The following is a 20,332-nucleotide window of genomic DNA, read 5'->3' as shown; positions in this document are numbered from 1 at the left end:
TTTCAAAAGTAGATTCCTTGTCCAGATTCTGTTCTCCACCTGCCCTATTTTTTAACATGCAATTCATGAGCATTCACAACTTTCAGACTCATGCATTTTCAAAGAAACATATTTATTACAGTGGCTTCACTGAGCCAAGACCAGACTGGTCATCTCTGTCCAAGGCTACTATACCTCTTGCACTTCCAGCCCTCAGGGCTAATGGTTTCCCAAGACAACTTAATAAAAGAATATTCTGATGTAAAATATATAAATAAATAACTTCAATAAACCATCTATACAATAAGCAGTCTATAACCTCTGCACCAGCTTTCAATATATTCATCAGTTCAGTTCAATTCAATTCAGTCGCTCAGTCATGTCCGACTCTTTGCAACCCCAAGAATCGCAGCACTCCAGGCCTCCCTGTCCATCACCAACTCCCGGAGTTCACTCAGACTCACGTCCATCGAATCAGTAATGCCATCCAGCCATCTCATCCTCTGTCGTCCCCTTCTCCTCCTGCCCCCAATCCCTCCCAGCATCAGAGTCTTTTCCAATGAGTTAACTCTTCGCATGAGGTGGCCCAAGTATTGGAGTTTCAGCTTTAGCATCATTCCTTCCAAAGAACATGCAAGACTGATCTCCTTCAGAATGGACTGGTTGGATCTCCTTGCATAGATTTATTTAATAAAGTTCTACACATATTCATGATTAAAGTAATCTTTGAAAATTAGGATTAGAGAGGAGTTTCCTTAAAATGTGAAAGATTATAAACGTGATATTTATGGCAAACTCAGAATGGAAACATTTCAGAGATAGTCTCTTTAAAGTCAGGAAGAAAACAATATCAGCTATCACAGTCACTTTCAAAACTATACAGGAAAACTTGACCAACATGATAAGACAAGTAAAAGAAATAAGAATAAGAAGGGATGAGATAAAATTACTATTATTTGTAGATGACATGATCATCTAAATGCGAGCTTAATGAAATCAAAGGACAAGCTATATGAACTGAGGAGTTCAGCAAATCTGATAAACAATATCAACTTACAAAAATCAATATCCTGTATCTGTATTAATAATAACCAATTAGAAAATATAATGAAAAAAGATATGCTTCAAACTACTAATAAAACTATGTTTCCATAAATTAAATAATATACAAGGCTTTTATGAAAAAAATTAAATTCTATTAAAGGATATAAAGAGACACTTGAATAAATGAAGAAATATAACACTGTAAGAGTGACTACTGCTAAGTCACTTCAGTCGTGTCCGACTCTGTGTGATCCATAGTCAGCAGCCCACCTGGCTCCGCTGTCCCCGGGACTCTCCAGGCAAGAACACTGGAGTGGGTTGCCATTTCTTTCTCCAACGCATGAAAGCGAAAAGTGAAAGTGAAGTCACTCAGTCGTGTCCGACTCTTAGCGACCCCATGGACCGCAGACAGTTCTTCTCAAACTAACTTATATATTCCATACAATGCCCATTGGAAATTAATCAGGAATTTTAAAGAAGCTTGACAAACTTATTTTAAAACTTATATGGAAGAATATAGTTTGCAAAAAATAAATCAGAGAATCAAAAAAATCAAAGAATAAAGACTAGCCCCACCAGATTTTAGGAGTAATGTAAAGAAACAATAATTAAAAGAGGTAAAGTACTGGGACTTCCCTAGTGATCCGGTGGTTAAGATTCTGTGCTTCTACTGCAGGGGCTGCAGGTTGATCCCTCCTTGGGATACTAAGATCCCACATGCCATGCAGTGTGGCCAAAAAATAAAAATAAGTAATGCTAAAGTCATTAAAATTCTTTTAAAGGGGTAAAGTATTGATTCTGAGCAGATATAAATAAGTAGAATAGAAATGGAAGACACAAAATCAGATCCAGATACACATGGAAATTTGCTATTTCTTGACGGTGCCTCCAGAAACCATCACATAAATTTAATACATGATGTTAGGGGTAAACAGCTTGCCATAGTGAGATAAAGTTAAATCCCTACCTCACATCATGCATATCATATAAATATATATTTATATGTATAAATATAAATAAATTCTTAAAGGATACAAGGTAGCTTATATGACTAGAAAACAAAATTAATAAATGTCATATGAAAGAAGTGAAAGTGTTAGTCCCTCAGTCATGTCCGACTCTTTGCAACCCCATGGACTGTCCATGGAATTTTCCAGGCAAGAATAATGGAGTGGGTTGCCATTCCCTTCTCCAGGGTATATTCCCAACCCAGGGATCAAACCCAGGTCTCTTGCATTGCAGGCAGATCCTGTACCATCTGAGCTACCAGGGAAACACAATGTCCTGTGAAGTCCTCGTAAATTCAGGGCAGGGAAAAGCTTCTTTCAAGAAAACCTGAATGCTTGGGGCTGGTGCACTGGGACCATCCAGAGGGATGGTACGAGAGTAAGGAGGGAGGAGGGTTCAGGATGGGGAACACGTGTATACCTGTGGCGGATTCATGTTGATATATGGCAAAACCAATACAATATTGTAAAGTTAAAAAATAAAATAAATAATAATAAAAAAATAAAACCTGAAAAGCACAAACAATAAAATAAAACATTAGTAGATTTGACTACATTGAAATTAAGACTTGATTAGATAAAGAACTTTATAGTTAAAATTAACAGGTGATAAATCAAGAGTAGATATTTGCTATGTTGTGAAAAAAAGTCTTTCAAATGACAAGAAAAACATGAGAAGTACAATTTAAAACAGCCAAGGATATAAACAGACAATTCACAGAACAATAACAGAAAAACCCTCACATCTCTCACATAGATGAAGAGATGGCTACCTTTTTTTTTTTTTTTAAAGCATTCCTTCACATTTTTCTATTAATTTAATTTTAAATGAATTCTCCCAATGCCCCAGTAGTTTCTTCTCAGAAACAACACTGACATGACATATTCAAAGACATCCAGAAGCCAGGAGCAGAAGTGAACAGATAACACAGACAAAAAAGCGTGATAGGTAAAAACTAGAAAGCTGGATAAATTTGAGGCGCGGGGGGCGGGGAGGGGGGCAGATGCAAAGAAAAGTCTGGCTGCAGTCTCCCACCCCCTCCGGCCCACGCGCTCCCCCCGCCCCCTCTGGGCGCCCGGCTCCACCCACCCTGGAGCCCCGGCCGCGATTCTGCGTAGATCCACCCGCTCCGCCCCTGTCGGTGCTGTGCCGTCCAGATGCCGGCGAAGAAGCGCCCTCACGGAGACTTGGCTGCCTCTGGGCTCCGCGGGGACATGAGCGGCCGCGCCCGCGTGAGGGCGCGGGGCATGGCCCGCAGCCCCGGCGCCGCGGAGGTGGGGCGTGCCCGGGGGCCTCCAGCTGAGCTGTCTCCCTCCTACCGCTCCTCCGTGGACACTGCCTTTCTCTGCATATCTCTCTCCCTCTCTGCTAGAAAGCAGCGATTTCTCTTCTCTTCTCTTTCAACTTTGAGTCTTTCCAGGGTTTATATATATATATATATATATGTAAAATTTCCTGTTGGGGAGCTTATCTGAGTAAGATATTAATGTAGATGTTTTGGCCGCTGAAAAGGACTGAAAGTGGGAGGCGAGTGGATCACTATTTTCTGTTTTCTGAGTTATAATTACTTCATTCGTTTGCAAGTCCCCTGGTGAAAAAGACTGTACCTTTAAAGGTACTATTATTTGGTATGTAACTTAATATGACCCATCTCCCTAATTTATATAAAAAGAAATAATTTCAAACACGAAATTTAGAATCAACCACTGTGCATAGGGCTCCTTATTAAACTTAGGCAGCTTGGTTGAATTGAGAAGCATATCTGCAATTTCTGAGTGACGTTACACTTAGTATTTGGAGCAATACTTAGCAAAAACTTAGTATTTGGAGGAACATCTTAGACCAGAAGTGTTATGTGAGTAGTGTGTCCTTATTATGCCTTTACTCTCAGAAAGAGGTCTTCTGTTGATTTTTCCCTTTTTTTTTTTTTTTAAAGCAGGCTAAGATTTATACCTTCTTCAACAGAGAATTACTGTGAAGAGAAAATATTAATGGTTCTTTTCATCTGTTTTGTGAACTAATTTTGGACCAGTTTTTTTCAGGAGTGTCATCATCAGACTGGTAGCCCAGATCCTCTGGGCTCAGTTTATTTCCTTGCTACAAACTTGTTCACATCAGAGTCCCTATGTCTGAGGGCTACAGAAGTGTGAGTTCTGTGATCATCTGTGTGTATATTAGTCGCTTCTGTCGTGTCCAGCCCTGTGCAATCCCATGGACTATAGCCCAACAGGCTCCTCTGTCCATGGATTTCTCCAGGCAAGAACACTGGAGTGGGTTGCCAGTTCCTTCTCCAGGGATTGAACCTTCATCTCCTGCATTGCAGCAAATTCTTTATCGTCTGTCACCAGGAAGCTTGTGACCACCTGTGCCACCTTCCATTTGATAACCTTCTTAGAGAAGGAAATGCAACCCACTCCAATATTCCTGCCTGGAAAACCCCATGGACGGAGGAGCCAGGTAGGCTACAGTCCATGGGGTCTCAAAGAGTCAGACACGACTGAGCAACTTCACTTTGGGGTGCAAGGCTCACACCTTTGCCTCTGGGGGCTAAAGCCTGTATCCGGCTCACAGTTAGCGTTGAAATCAAAGATTAATGAATGGGGAAAACTGTAGCTCTGCTTTATCTTCTTTTCTAAAATGGGCAATCTTTTCTCCTCTCTCAAGCATCTTACCTGCTAACATTTTCTTTTCCTAGCTCATGGTACTCTAATGACATAGGAAATGATGTCATTCTCATTCTCATCTCGTGAGAAGGTTTTAGTGTATGACATAATATCTTAACTCTGACCAAATATCTTTACTCATTTCAGCCTCCATCTGTTGCGCTTATTGATAATGAAGCATCCTCTAGCAGTGACTGTGAGAGAACAAGCAGGATTTCACAGAAATGTAAGTGCAGCTCCATCTGTTCCATTCAGTTCCATCCCATCTGAATGAAATAGGAGTGACTCGACCAAGCCTTTGAGCAGCAGACTCACTTCTTGAGCATCCTGCCTTCCTTTCCTTGAAGCATCCCTCTGTGTTTGTTGTGTTTCTTTGAGACCTCCAAACACAGAGTCTGCCGCTGAATTTCCTGGTAGTGTTTGGCCGTTGGGAACCCCCAGACGTTAGGAAGCCAGTTTTTCTGATTTCTTTCTGTTTCTTACTGAATAAATTTGAAAAAAAATCTTTAAAAATTTCTTTATGACATACAAATGTCAGTACTATTGCCTTGCAGAGATGGTAGAAACCTGGCGTGCCTGTTTCCCATTCTGTCTTCCTTTCCCACCTGTAGTAGACATCACCATTTGATGGGAGCCCTCTTCCTTGCAAATCCAGATTTGACCTCAAGATACTCGTTGACATGCTACTCTAAATAGCCCATAGCACACAGTGCGAGTTGGCTGCCCAATGAGCTGGTTTCCCAGGGCCGCTGTGATAGAGTACTGCAGACCAAGTGACTTAGACAGTGTAAATGTATGGTCTCATAATTCCAGCCCTGTTGCCATCATGCAAGTGTTATTCCAGCTTTTCTTTGAAAATTTCTTTCCACATCTGCTGCACATCCTTGTGACTAGCAAGTGATGGAAACTGTTCATCCATTGAGGGTAGACTGAATATTTTTACTTTTAAAATTGACCATTTTAACAATGTTGAAGTGCACAGTCCAGTGGCATTAACAATATTCACATTGTGCAACCATTGCCATTATCCATCTCTGGAACCTTTCTGCTCTTGCAAAATTGAAACTTAGTACACATTTAACAATACCTCTCCATTTGCCCCTCCCCCCAAACTCTGGAGGTCTTTCCTGATAGCTCAGTTGGTAAAGAATCCGCCTGCAATGCAGAAGACCTGGGTTCGATTCCTGGGTTGGGAAGATTTTCTGGAGAAGGGAAAGGCTACCCACTTTCTGGCCTGGAGAATTCCACGGAGTGTATAGTTCACGGGGTCGCAAAGAGTCGGACAAGACTGAACGATTTTTACCAGACTCTGGCAACTACCATTCTATCAGTTCAGTCGCTCAGTCGTGTCCGACTCTTTGCTACCCCATGGGCTGCAGCATGCCAGGCTTCCCTGTCCATCACCAACTCCTGAAGCTTGCTCAGACTCATGTCCATTGAGTTGGTGATGCCATCGAACCATCTCCTCCTGCCTTCAATCTTTCCCAGCATCTGTGGTAGACTGAATTTTTAGAAACCACCAGACATTATTTGACAGTAATCAGCAAGAATAATCAAATTTTAAAAAATGAAATAAATTTTGTTATTTTCCTGAAAGACTCCGACTCCACTGAAAAGGGTATGGACAGCAGTTTTGGGTGAGTGGGTAGTGCCATTTGGGGTAGTTGCATATCGTGACTATATCAAAGGAAAGAGATTTGTATACTATTAGTCATGTTACTTTGTAGTAATAATTTTGTAATGTAAAATTGATATTTTGACACTATCTTCAAAGTGTCAAAGTTATATCCAAAATCAGTATCGTTATACTTGTTTAAAAAAGAAAATATTCATCTGGAAATAGATTTCAATTTCATGTTTTCTAGATCCTGAAACACTGCCATGCCCCAAGGTGGAGTGCTGACTTTCACTCTCAGAGGAATGATCTAGCATAAAAACTGATGACAGCCTCTGGGCATTTCTCTTTCCTGTGGTTGGGAAGGTTGGGAGATTTTCAGCCTCAATCTGTGCAGAAGTTGATGTGGACAATCTTAATTTGTAATTCTTTAGGTGTTACACAAGAGCTACAGGAGGGAGACCAACCCTCCATCAGTGGGCGTGGAGCAGAATGTAGGGAAAGAGAGCCTCCTCCTTAGTCAAGAGGAGAATCAGAGCAGCCCCAAATGTTGTATGAGGTGGGACTAACCCAGGTTCTGTTATTTTTAAGAAAACATACCATGCTTCCTTCATGATTTTCAATTTTCAGGCCGCAGACTTCTGTACATTCCCCGTTGTTTTCAGCAATGTGGGTCAGTTTTATTAAAAACCACAAAAATCTGAGTTTTGGTTCTAGATGCATTTTTTATATAATAGTTGTAAGCAATATCACTAGCATGAAATATGAGATATTATGGTATTTTCTTCATATTTTAAATGCAGGTGGTATATCTCCGAGTGATTCTGGATGTACCTTCCAGGAAAGAGGTGGGAAAGTCAGACGGGACATCATGGATTTGGCTGTCTGTACAAGAGAGAAACTGGCCCATGTGAGAGACTGCAAAACAGGTACTCACTCTTCATGTTACTTAACTTTCTTTCTTTTTAATATTACCAAATCTTACCTAAGGAATTTTAATTTCCAGATCTAAAATAAGTTCATATCTTGACTTCAAAGATATGTATTGAGCGTCTGCTATATTTAAAACATTATCTAAGGGTGGCAGGGAGGTTTAGGAGAGAGGGGACATATGTATACCTATGGTTAATTCATGTTGATGTATGACAGAAATCAAACCAATATTGGAAAGCAGTCATCAATCAATTAAAAATAAACATAGAAAAAGAAAGGCAAAAACCCAAACCAAACAAACAAAAACATTATCTAGACACTCGTTGTTTTAGCCTTAATTCTCTCTTTTATTAATAGGAAGAATAACATTTTCTGTAAAACTGCATTTCATACATTGAAAACATTTTCTCTTTACCTCTGAGGTAGGGGTCTGCAAAGATGCTTTGTCCCTTTCTCAACTTTTTCTTGTATGGGGAAAAATAACCTTTCTGGACTTAAGCTCTAAAAAGAAAAGTGTAGCCTGTTTGGGGAATTCTTTACGATGATTCTAGGCTTACCCTTGAAATTGCAACCTAAAATTTTATGTGTATTTTTGGAAAAGTAGGCCTACTGTTTTTATAGGATCCTCAAAAGACTTTGTAATTCCTTCCAAAAGTTAAGACTCGGTGATGCAGAAAGCCTGCAGATAAGACTTTTTCAAACTCTTTCAAACCATGCAACAAAAATAAGTAGATAAATCCTTATCCATCATACACACACTACTACTACTACTAAGTCGCTTCAGTCGTGTCCGACTCTGTGTGACCCCATAGACGGCAGCCCACCAGGCTCCCCCATCCCTGGGATTCTCCAGGCAAGAATACTGGAGTGGGTTGCCATTTCCTTCTCCAATGCATGAAAGTGAAAAGTGGAAGTGAAGTCGCTCAGTCGTGTCAGACTCTTAGCGACCCCATGGACTGCAGCCCACCAGGCTCCTCTGCCTATGGGATTTTCCAGGCGAGAGTACTGGAGTGGGGTGCCACTGCCTTCTCCAATACACACACTACACAAACACAACAGAAACAAAGTTTCATGAGGCAGTGTTGTCCTTCCAGTGGCAGGGCTCTTGGATCCATTCTGTTGTATCCTAGTCTTTCTATGAAACGTGATGGTTCGCCTCACTTATTTTCATAACTGGAGCACTAATGAGATAGGATTACAGTTTGAACACACTTGGTTAAGTGATCTCAAAGGGTTGCCTGCCTGCTCGGACATTCTACCTGACTTCTGTTTATCCATTAATATGAGCAACTAAAATATGTTGGCATGGCCTTCGGGAGGACAGTGACAAAAAACTTTCCTTTGAATAAAATAGCACAATGATTCCTTGTTCCTACTGGGTATTTACACATGTCAATGAAAAAAAGTATTGCGTACTGTATCAGTAAATTAAGGATGTTGTTAATTTACATTAAGGATGAGGGCTGCCCACTGCCAAGCCCTCAGTTACTGCAGCCCCTCTCCAAGTGGGAAAGAATAGGATACTGGCCCCTGTAGCTGAGGTGCATGGCAAAGGAATGATTTCAGTGAACCGACTTTTGCATCCTCCCATGTAGTAAAGAATCCATCTGCAATGCAGGCAACCCAGGTTTGATCCCTGGGTCAGGAAGATCCCCTGGAGAAGGAAACAGCAACAACCCACTCCAGTATTCTTACCTGGAGAATTCCATGGACAGAGGAGCTGGGGTGGCTTATAGTCCATGGGGTTCTCAAAGAGCTGGACATGACTGAGTGACTAACACTGTCACTTTCATACATAGAAAGGTGCTAAAGTCATTAACACAGGATGTCTGGCTTTCTTTAATTACAATCATCTTTAGAGCTTCCGACTCCCTGGTCTTTGTTGCAAAAACTCCTATCTATCCTGCTCTTCCCTTGCCTCCTTACAGGCAGACTCTCAGAGTTATCTGAGATGCCATGTCCCAAGCTTAAGCCCTCAGTTTTGTCCACTGAATAAAACATAATTCTCATCTTTTAAGTTGTGCGTTATTTTTCAGTCAATACACGTGTCAAAACTGAGGGAATATTTCCTAAGGTACACAGGGTACTCTTTTATCCTCATGACCTCAGGGCTCATGTTTCCACTTCCTCCATGAGAAATGCGAAACAGTGACTGTTTGATAATTCTGTCCTGTAAGACAAACACTGGATTATTCCTTCAGAGGAGAGGTGAGAGTGCTTTCTTTGTGCCCTCTTAGAGTCTGTCCTGGTGGAGTTTACAGGATCCTGGGCACTGACCACTGTGTCACGGCCATCTCTGAATTTGTCCTGTAGAGTTTTTTAAAACAATTTTTAAAATGTGTATTTATTCATTCGGCTGTGCCGGGTGTCTTCATTGCTGCATTCAGGATCTTTGGTTGTGGCCTACAGACTCTTGGTCGCAGTGTGTGGGATCTGGTTCCCTGACTGGGGATGGAACCCAGGTACCCTGCATTGGGACCTGGAATCTGCCACTGACCCAGGGAAGTCCCTGTCTTCTAGATTTTGAAGAGGTGAATAAAAGTTCTGTAGGGCCTGGAGTTCCGGGAAGCTCACATGGCCTTCCTGTGCCTGCAAAAAACAGAAGCTCAGAGTCCTGTCTGTTCTCACACAGGGAAGATGTGAAATTTCTTCTTCTGCTCCTTCTCTGGGGCTTACAGAGCCATCTAACCACTGACTGTAGTGTTTCAGTATTTTCTGAAATATGGTAAACTTTTTATTATCTGAATTTCCAAGAGAATGGGCCGGGGGGAGGGGTGGGGCTCTATTCATGGTAAAAACTGGAGAGTTTCCTTCTAATCCGAGAGCTCCATAATTTCAGAGCAGCATCTGAAACTTACCAAACCAAATGGGCCCCCTCACCCACGCGCAGTAGTCAGTCTACTGACACACCAGGTTGCAGTTAGGGAAAGTGCAGTGTTTGTTATGAGGCACTGAACAAGGAGTCTAGGACAGCTAATGCTCAAAAAGCCCAAACTTCCTGGTGTGTGTGTATGCTCAGTTGCTCAGTGTCCGACTCTTTGCAACGCCATGGACTATAGCCGGTCAGGCTCCTCTGTCCGTGGGCTTTCCCAGGCAAGAATTCTGGAGCAGGGGATCTTTGTGACCCAGGGATTAAACTCATGTCCCCTGCGTTGGCAGGCGGATTCTTTACCACTGAGCCACCTGGGAAGCCCTATTAATCCTTAGGTGCCAGTAGGTCTAGAAGCTACATGATCATGGTCATCAGATAGTTAAATTCTTTCGTTGGGTGGGGGTTTTAGCATCTGTAAAACAATTCAGGAAATGTGCACTAGATACTATTATCTAGGTACTTAGAGGGAGAAGGCAATGGCACCCCACTCCAGTACTCTTGCCTGGAAAATCCCATGGACAGAGGAGCCTGGTAGGCTGTAGTCCATGGGGTCACGGAGAGTCGGACACGACTGAGCAACTTCACTTTCACTTTTCACCTTCATGCTTTGGAGAAGGAAATGGCAACCCACTCCTGTGTTCTTGCCTGGAAAATCCCAGGGACGGGGGAGCCTGGTGGGCTGCCGTCTATGGGGTCATACAGAGTTGGACATGACTGAAGCGACTTAGCAACAGCAGCAGCAGCAGGTACTTAGAGAGGAGCGAAAGCAGACGATATGGAAGAAGGGTCTGTCCCAGGAAGGTCCCATGGGGTCTTGCTCAGTTACAAAGTTTTCACTTGAATGATTTGAGTTGCACAGAATCAGCACAAAGGCAGTCTTTGGAAGGAGTTCTAGGGTAGTTGAATTCAGGTGTTTCTCTTCTCCCCAAACAAGGTCAGTTCCTGCTCTTTGGTTCTTATGAGGCCTGCTTTGCCAATGTGATCCTTTTGTTTGTAGGACTCTGCTTTCCAGGTGGCACTAGTGGTAAAGAATCTGCCTGCTGATGCAGGGGACATGAGACATTGGTTCGATCCCTGGGTTGGGAAGATCCCCTGGAGGAGGGCATGGCAACCCACTCCAGTATTCTTGCCTGGAGAATCCCATGGACAGAGGAGCCTGGTGGGCTACAGTCCATGGGATCCCAAAGAGTCAGACACGACTGAAATGACTTAGCATGCATGCTTGTAAGGTTATCAGGCTGCCGGTTACTCAAGCTTACTTCGTGTCACTGAACAAAAGTTCTTGCTTTCCAGCAGCAATTATGCATATGCAAATAAATTTTTGAATGCCGTGATTAATATGAACATGATGCCTTTTTTTCACTAAAAAATATTTTTTATTTGTTTTCTTCAGGTTCCAGTGGAATACCTGTGAAACTGGTCACAAATCTCTTTAATTTAGACGTGCCCCAGGACTGGCAGCTATACCAGTATCATGTGACATATAGTCCGGATATAGAGTCTAGAAGGCTGAGAATTGCTCTGCTTTATAGTCACAGGGAACTCTCCAACAAAGCAAAAGCATTCGATGGTGTCATCCTTTTTCTCTCACAAAAGCTAGAAGAAAAGGTATAGTATGATTAATTTTTAAACACACACATATGCATATATTTATACTCCCCCATATAGATTTTAGAGGTTAGCTGATTTTCATGACAGCTGGAATAAGTGTGTCACTATTCCCATGCCCGAGATCAAAAGACTTCTTAATTAAGACCTCATCAGCAATTGATTTCCTAATTAAGAAGCTGCTGGTCAGGCATTTCAGAAAGAAGAGCTGTAATACAAACACTGCTTTTTTGACAATTTTTTTTCAAGGCAAAGTGTCCTTGAGAGAGGAATCCTTTTTAAACTTTTCCCAAAATAGGCAAGAGTTTAAGAAACAGCATTTAACCTGTGGCCTCAGACCTTTAAATTTACATTTTTTTTGCTCCTGTGCATTCTGTCCATCTGTCCAAAGGATTGACTTTACATCAATCTTGATTCTAAAACTGTCATTTTTCATGACTTGTTCCATCGTATGAAATAGGAGTTACTTATATCAATCTTGCTCCTTGGAAGAAAAGCTATCATCAACTTAGACAGCATATTAAAAAGCAGAGACATTACTTTGCCAACAAAGGTCAAAGCTATGGTTTTTCCAGTAGTCATGTATGGATGTGAGAGCTGGACTCTGAAGAAAGCTGAGTGCTGAAGAATTATGCTTTTGAACTGTGGTGTTGGAGAAGACTCTTGAGAGTCCCTTGGACAGCAAGGAGATCCAACCACTCAATCCTAAAGGAAATCAGTCCTGAATATTCATTGGAAAGACTGATGCTGAAGCTGAAACTACAACACTTTGGCTACCTGATGCAAAGAACTGACTCATTGGAAAAGACCCTGATGCTGGGAAAGATTGAAGGCAGGAGGAGAAAGGGACAACAGAGAATGAGATGGTTGGATGGTATCACCGGCTCAATGGACATGAATTTGAGCAAGCTCCGGGAGTTGGTGATGGACAGGGAGGCCTGGTGTGCTGCAGTCCGTGGGGTCGCAAAGAGTGAGACAAGACTGAGTGACTGAACTGAACTGAGCTGACCTGAACTGATGTCGATCTTAGGGCTTCCCTGGTAGCTCAGCAGAAAAGAATCTGCCTACAGTGCAGGAGATGAAGGTTCCATCCCTAGGTTGGGAAGATCCCCTGGAGGAGGGCATGGCAACCCACTCTAGTATTCTTGCTTAGAGAACCCCATGGACAGAGGGGCCTGACAGGCTATAGTCCATGGGGTCACAGTGGGTTGGACATGGCTGAAGCAACTGAGGACACATGCATATATCAATCTTAAGGATATTTTTGAATGGTTATGACCTTTGGATATGGCAATTGCATGATTCATATCCATTTTCTACACCTTCCCATTTTTAGTCCTAAAATCAAAATACCAATATCAAGGTTTTTATCATATGCTTTGTTCTAAGGCAATATTAAAATTATTACAAAGAAAAAGAACCAGTTTCTGTATGAAAAACTAAAGCAGAGTATTGAATTAAAACATGATGCTTCTGTCCCTTGGAAAGTGTTATCATTTTAGTTCAGCATCTTAAACAGGATGACAGCTAGAGCCTAAATGGAAATTTCTAGATTCCCTGTGAACCTTTGTGAATTTCCTCAAGAAGTGCTTTCTGAACACTCTTGAAGCCCTTATCCGTTTATGAAATTCTAAGATTTATAGGAGCTACCTGAGTGTTTATTTCATCTGAATATGGAATTTTAAAATTATACCATATGATTAGACTTAAGAACATGTAAAATCTGGATCTGTAAATTTAGAAATATTTTTATTCATCCTAAGTCCTTATTGGTCCCTCAATATTTTGTCCCATGACCAGATGTTGATAGCATGCTAGTATAGTCTCTCATACTTAAATGACATATTTCAAGGGTTTTACTATCATTAAAGATCATCTTGTCCTTCTACATACAGGCAGATTCTTAATCACTGGACCACCAGGGAAGTCCCAGACTTTTCTACAGTTTTACCTGAGGCAAGAAACACTTCAGTGAAATATCTCATCACTTGTGAAAGAATGCATTTCTCTTTATTTCCATCCCTCCCCTACATTCTTGGTTCATCCTGAAAGCCATTAAAATTACCCTTTCACTATAGAAAATACATCAGTTCAGTTCAGTCGCTCAGTCGTGTCCGACTCTTTGTGACCCCATGAATCACAGCACGCCAGGCCACCCTGTCCATCACCAACTCCCAGAGTTCACTCAGACTCACATCCATCGAGTCAGGGATGCCATTCAGCCATCTCATCCTCTGTCGTCCCCTTCTCCTCCTGCCCCCAATCCCTCAGCATCACAGTCTTTTCCAATGAGTCAACTCTTCGCATGAGGTGGCCAAAGTACTGGAGTTTCAGCTTTAGCATCATTCCTTCCAAAGAAATCCCAGGGCTGATCTCCTTCAGAATGGACTGGTTGGATCTCCTTGCAGTCCAAGGGACTCTCAAGAGTCTTCTCCAACACCACAGTTCAAAAGCATCAATTCTTCGGCGCTCAGCCTTCTTCACAGTCCAACTCTCACATCCATACATGACCACAGGAAAAACCATAGCCTTGACCAGAAGGACCTTTGTTGGCAAAGTAATGTCTCTGCTTTTGAATATGCTCTCTAGGTTGGTCATAACTTTCCTTCCAAGGAGTAAGCGTCTTTTAATTTCATGGCTGCAGTCACCATCTGCAGTGATTTTGGAGCCCCAAAAAATAAAGTCTGACACTGTTTCCCCATCTATTTCCCATGAAGTGATGGGACCAGATGCCATGATCTTCATTTTCTGAATGTTGAGCTTTAAGCCAACTTTTTCACTCTCCTCTTTCACTTTCATCAAGAGGCTTTTTAGTTCCTCTTCACTTTCTGCCATAAGGGTGGTGTCATCTGCATATCTGAGGTTATTGATATTTCTTCTGGCAATCTTGACTCCAGCTTGTGCTTCTTCCAACCCAGCGTTTCTCATGATGTACTCTGCATATAAGTTAAATAAGCAGGATGACAATATATAGCCTTGATGTACTCCTTTTCCTATTTGGAACAGTCTGTTGTTCCATGTCCAGTTCTAACTGTTGCTTCCTGACCTGCATACAGATTTCTCAAGAGGCAGATCAGGTGGTCTGGTATTCCCATCTCTTTCAGAATTTTCCACAGTTTATTGTGATCCACACAGTCAAAGGCTTAGGTATAGTCAATAAAGCAGAAATAGATGTTTTTCTGGAACTCTCTTGCTTTTTCCATGATCCAGAAGATGTTGGCAATTTGATCTCTGGTTCCTCTGCCTTTTCTAAAACCAGCTTGAACATCAGGAAGTTCACGGTTCACATATTGCTGAAGCCTGGCTTGGAGAAATCTTGAGCATTACTTTACTAGCATGTGAGATGAGTGCAATTGTGCGGTAGTTTGAGCATTCTTTGGCATTGCCTTTCTTTGGGATTGGAATGAAAACTGATCTTTTCCAGTCCTGTGGCCACTGCTGAGTTTTCCAAATTTGCTGGCATATTGAGTGCAGCACTTTCACAGCATCATCTCTCAGGATTTGAAATAGCTCAACTGGAATTCCATCACCTCCACTAGCTTTGTTCGTAGCGATGCTTTCTAAGGCCCACTTGACTTCACATTCCAGGATGTCTGGCTCTAGGTGAGTGATCACACCATCGTGATTATCTGGGTTGTAAAGATCTTTTTTGTGCAGTTCTTCTGTGTATTCTTGCCACCTCTTCTTAATATCTTCTGCTTCTGTTACATCCATACCATTTCTGTCCTTTATCGAGCCCATCTTTGCATGAAATGTTCCCTTGGTATCTCTAATTTTCTTGAAGAGATCTCTAGTCTTTCCCATTCTGTTGTTTTCCTCTATTTCTTTGCATTGATCGCTGAGGAAGGCTTTCTTATCTCTCCTTGCTATTCTTTGGAATTCTGCATTCAGATGCTATATCTTTCCTTTTCTCCTTTGCTTTTCGCTTCTCTTCTTTTCACAGCTATTTGGAAGGCCTCCCCAGACAGCCATTTTGCTTTTTTGCATCTTTTGCATGGGGATGGTCTTGATCCCTGTCTCCTGTACAATGTCACGAACCTCAGTCCATAGTTCATCAGGCACTCTATCTATCAGATCTAGGCCCTTAAATCTATTTCTCACTTTCACTGTATAATCATAAGGGATTTGATTTAGGTCATACCTGAATGGTCTAGTGGTTTTCCCTACTTTCTTCAATTTAAGTCTGAATTTAGCAATAAGGAGTTCATGATCTGAGCCACAGTCAGCTCCTGGTCTTGTTTTTGTTGACTGTACAGAGCTTCTCCATCTTGCTGCAAAGAACATAATCAATCTGATTTCGGTGTTGACCATCTGGTGATGTCCATGTGTAGATTCTTCTCTTGTGTTGTTGGAAGAGGGTGTTTGCTATGACCAGTGGATTTTCTTGGCAAAACTCTATTAGTCTTTGCCCTGCTTCATTCCGTATTCCAAGGCCAAATTTGCCTGTTACTCCAGGTGTTTCTTGACTTCCAACTTTTGCATTCCAGTCCCTTATAATGAAAAGGACATCTTTTTTGGGTGTTAGTTCTAAGAGGTCTTGTAGGTCTTCAGAGAACCGTTCAACTTCAGCTTCTTCAGCATTACTGGTTGGGGCATAGACTTGGATTACTGTGATATTGAATGGTTTGCCTGGAAACAAACAGAGATCATTCTGTCGTTTTTGAGATTGCATCCAAGTACTGCATTACGGACTATTTTGTTGACCATGGTGGCCACTCCATTTCTTCTGAGGGATTCCTGCCCACAGTAGTAGATATAATGGTCGTCTGAGTTAAATTCACCCATTCCAGTCCATCAGTTTGCTGATTCCTAGAATGTCGACATTCACTCGTGCCATCTCTTGTTTGACCACTTCCAATTTGCCTTGATTCATGGACCTGACATTCCAGGTTCCTATGAAATATTGCTCTTTACAGCATCGGACCTTGCTTCTATCACCAGTCACATCCACAGCTGGGTATTCTTTTTGCTTTGGCTCCATCCCTTCATTCTTTCTGGAGTTATTTCTCCACTGATCTCCAGTAGCATATTGGGCACCTACTGACCTGGGGAGTTCCTCTTTCAGTATCCTATCATTTTGCCTTTTCATACTGTTCACGGGGTTCTCAAGGCAAGAATATTGAAGTGGTTTGCCATTCTCTTGTCCAGCGGACCACATTCTGTCAAATCTCTCCACCATGACCCGCCCGTCTTGGGTTGCCCCACGGGTATGGCTTAGTTTCATTGAGTTAGACAAAGCTGTGTTCCTAGTGTGATTAGATTGACTAGTTTTCTGTGAGTATGGTTTCAGTGTGTCTGCCCTCTGATGCCCTCTTGCAACACCTACCGTCTTACTTGGGTTTCTCTTACCTTGGGAGTGGGGTATCTCTTCACAGCTGCTCCAGCAAAGTGCAGCCGCTGCTCCTTACCTGGACGAGGGGTATCTCCTCACCGCCACCCTTCCTGATTTTCAACATAGGATAGCTTCTCTAGGCCTTCCTGCGCCCGCGCAGCCACGGCTCTTTGGACATGGGGTTGCTCCTCCCGGCCGCCGCCCCTGGCCTTGGGCGTGGGGGCGTGGGGTAGCTCCTCTCGGCCGTGGCCCCTGACCTCGGACGCTGGGTAGCTCCTCTCAGCTGTCGCCCTGACCTCGGACACCGGGTAGCTCTTCTCAGCCGTTCCGGCACCGTCGTAGCCTGGCACTCTCGGCCACTGCCCCTGACCTCGGACATGGGGTAACTCCTCTTGGCTGCCGCCCTTCGGGCATGGGGTCCTCCCGACTTCTGCCCCTGACCTCGGGCGTGGGGTAGCTCCTCTCGGCTGAGCTTAATGCCTGCTAATGAACTGACCTCTTCTAATTCCTAACCCTTCTGAAAAATCCTTGACCATTGATTCTACTGACTGATCTATTCATTCTTTTATTCCAAAAAATCTCTACCGAGCCTTGCTTGGTCTAAGGAGCTTTAGGTTTAGTTAGGCACCTGGTATAAAGACCTATTCATGCATTCACTATACTGTTAGCATGTGGTTCCAGATTATAAGAACCCTAGGGCTTTCTCTAGGCCTTTAAAAAATGAACTCAGATTTCCTGTCTAAACTGTCACGGTTTTCTTCTCTCTCTTTCCACATTTACTTTCCCTATGGTCTGTTCCCTATCCTTTGCTTTCTTCTCCTCTGCTCCTCTGTTTTTTTTTTTTTTTTTAATGAACTTTTGAGAGGCTTCTTTCTGAAATCCATGAACTCAAGGTGGGCAACGTGCAACATGCATGCGTCCTCAGTCATGTCCAACTTTTTGTGACCACATGGATCATAGCCTTCCAGGCTCTTCTGTCCATGGTGTTCTCCAGGTAAGAATACTGGAGTGAGTTGCCCTTTCCTACTCCAGGGGATCTTCCTGACCCAGGGATCGAACCCACGTCTCCTGCATCTCCTGCATTGCAGGCAGATTCCTGACTGCTGAGTCATGGGGGAATCCCCAAGATGGGCAGGACACTTTATTAATAGGCTTTTGGGAATCCATGAACTCCTGTAAATGGGTACATTATATGCCTTGTTGTGGTATTCAAATATGTAACACTTTCTTGGGAGAATGTCTGTAACTTTCATCAGACTCTCAAAGTAGGTTGTGACCTGTTTTCCTCTACCTCCCCTTTCCCTCCGAAAGTCAAGAACCCTATTCCTGAATTCTCTTTGGATTGAATCTTTGAACCCTGAGTCTGGTTTTGATTCTCAATTAAGAAATCGGAGAGCGGAGAGATGTGTTGCTTTTCTGGGATTAGCAAAATACAGAGGGAAAAAACCTCCCAAACATAACCCAATGATTAGATTATCACTCACATCACTAACAGCTGCAGCTTTGTTTTTGGTAGAGCCTGTGAAGTTTTGACAGCTTTAGCAGCCACATTCTGTGCATTGGAGGATATAGAGTCTGTTTTAAGTGCTTCTTTTTCCAGGTCACGGAGTTGTCAAGTGAAACCCAAAGAGGCGAGACTGTAAAGATGACTATCATTCTGACGAGAGAGCTGCCGGCAAGTTCTCCTGTGTGCATCCAGGTCTTCAATATCATCTTCAAAAAGTAAAGTGCCTCAAATGTGAATTTAATGTAGGCCAATGATGCCTTTCCGCGTAGAGCCTGGGTATTAAAAGTATTTGCAGTTTTGTAGGCGGTGTGCGGGCAGCAATGTCCTCTTTCGGGCCGTTTTCTGTGTACTTCTGTGTATTACTGCAGTAATAGGCACCACAGCCCATCACAGCCTTGAACGGGCACCTCTGTCACTATTCAGTATCATCTGTGTTGAGACAAGGGCCTCAAGGGTTGTAATGTCTCGGGGACCAGGGCAGGTGCCTTTGCCCTTTTCCTGTACCCACTCCCAGCCTCCATCCCCAGACTTAAAAACTGGGTCAGTAAACTGAAGGAGTGGCTTTTCTCCTGGCTGATTTGTTTTAGGTGTGAAAGGGCATCACCATCTGCTTTCAGTGCTTTCAGACCCCTTCCTTTCCCCACTTGTCCCCGGGGACAGAGGAAGGGTGTCACCAAGCTTTTCAGTGTTCTTCAGACTGATCTGAGGATCACTTGCTTCAGCGTCAGCTTGGGTGTTAGGTGCAGCTTGACAAAATGCAGGTTCCCTAGCCCTTCAGTGGACCTAGTGAACAGAATTTTGTGAGTGGGGCCTGAAAAATCCACATTTTTGGCAAGCTTCCCAGATGGGAGCTCAGAAGCTTGAGAACCCCTGTTTTCCATGCTGTTGGTGTGGATCACTAGGGTGATATGTTAAAAAGCTAAGATTTTAGCCCTTTGCTCTGGACAGGATGAGAGGAGTTTGGGTTTACTGAGTAGGACACATAGAGGAATTTCCATCACACAGATACACTGATTCCTAATTCTAGTCAGAAGTCTAGGCAAGTGTCTTTTGATCTTATCTGGCTTCAGCTCAGCACTGTAAAAAACGCTCTTCAGAAACCAGTTGCATGTACCACCCCCCCCCCCCGATTATTTTAAGTCAGCTGACATTTGGAAGGTGCTTCGCAGTGACAGAGCTCTTTCTCTGGTGCTAGAGTTTCCTTGATCTTTACTCAATTGCCCTGAGGCAGGTATAATTAAACTCCCCATTTTACAGATAAGGAGACTGAGGCTCAGATGACTTTGGGTAGTCAAGAAGCACACAATTGGAACCTCTGTTTTCAGACTTGAAACTCTTCCATTTCCCCAATGCACAGGGCAGCTTCAGATCAGTAATGTGTCACATTCCAAAAGCAGCCAGAGTTAGTTACTGAAGAGGCAGCCTTGTCATTTAGTAGCAGTCAGGAGCCTGAATAGACTCATTAGAAACAAACACCTCAGGAATGTAAATTGGTGCAGATACTATGGAGAACAGTATGGAGGTTCCTTAGAAAACGAAAATAGAACTACTGTATGATCCAGTGATCCCATTTCTGGTATATACCTAGTAAGAACTCTAATTCAGAAAGATACGTGCACCTCAGTGTTCATAGCAGCACTGTTTACAATAGCCAAGACATGGAAGCTACGTAAATGTCCATCAACAGGTGAATGGATAAAGAAGTGGTACATATATGCAATGGAATACTATTCAGTCTTAAAAAGAATGAAATGCCATTTGCAGCAATATG

At 42.8% G+C, this 20,332-nt stretch overlaps 1 protein-coding gene across 1 annotated transcript in view; it reads left to right on the top strand.

Annotated features, from left to right (window-relative positions):
- The first annotated feature begins 3,245 nt into the window (after positions 1-3,245).
- Positions 3,246-20,332, top strand: part of PIWIL4 (piwi like RNA-mediated gene silencing 4) — a 55,284-nt gene continuing 38,197 nt past the window's right edge. The window contains exons 1-6 of the mRNA XM_055547623.1: positions 3,246-3,329; positions 4,384-4,386; positions 4,842-4,926; positions 7,113-7,238; positions 11,508-11,722; positions 18,655-18,776. Coding sequence (XP_055403598.1) covers positions 3,246-3,329; positions 4,384-4,386; positions 4,842-4,926; positions 7,113-7,238; positions 11,508-11,722; positions 18,655-18,776 — 635 coding nt within the window. The remainder of the gene's footprint in view (positions 3,330-4,383; positions 4,387-4,841; positions 4,927-7,112; positions 7,239-11,507; positions 11,723-18,654; positions 18,777-20,332) is intronic.

The sequence above is a fragment of the Bubalus kerabau genome, chromosome 15 (assembly GCF_029407905.1).
Source record: "Bubalus kerabau isolate K-KA32 ecotype Philippines breed swamp buffalo chromosome 15, PCC_UOA_SB_1v2, whole genome shotgun sequence".
NCBI classification, from domain to species: domain Eukaryota; kingdom Metazoa; phylum Chordata; class Mammalia; order Artiodactyla; family Bovidae; genus Bubalus; species Bubalus kerabau.
The sequence above is the reverse complement of the archived record's forward strand: the minus strand, read 5'-3'. Positions and strand labels throughout refer to the sequence as shown.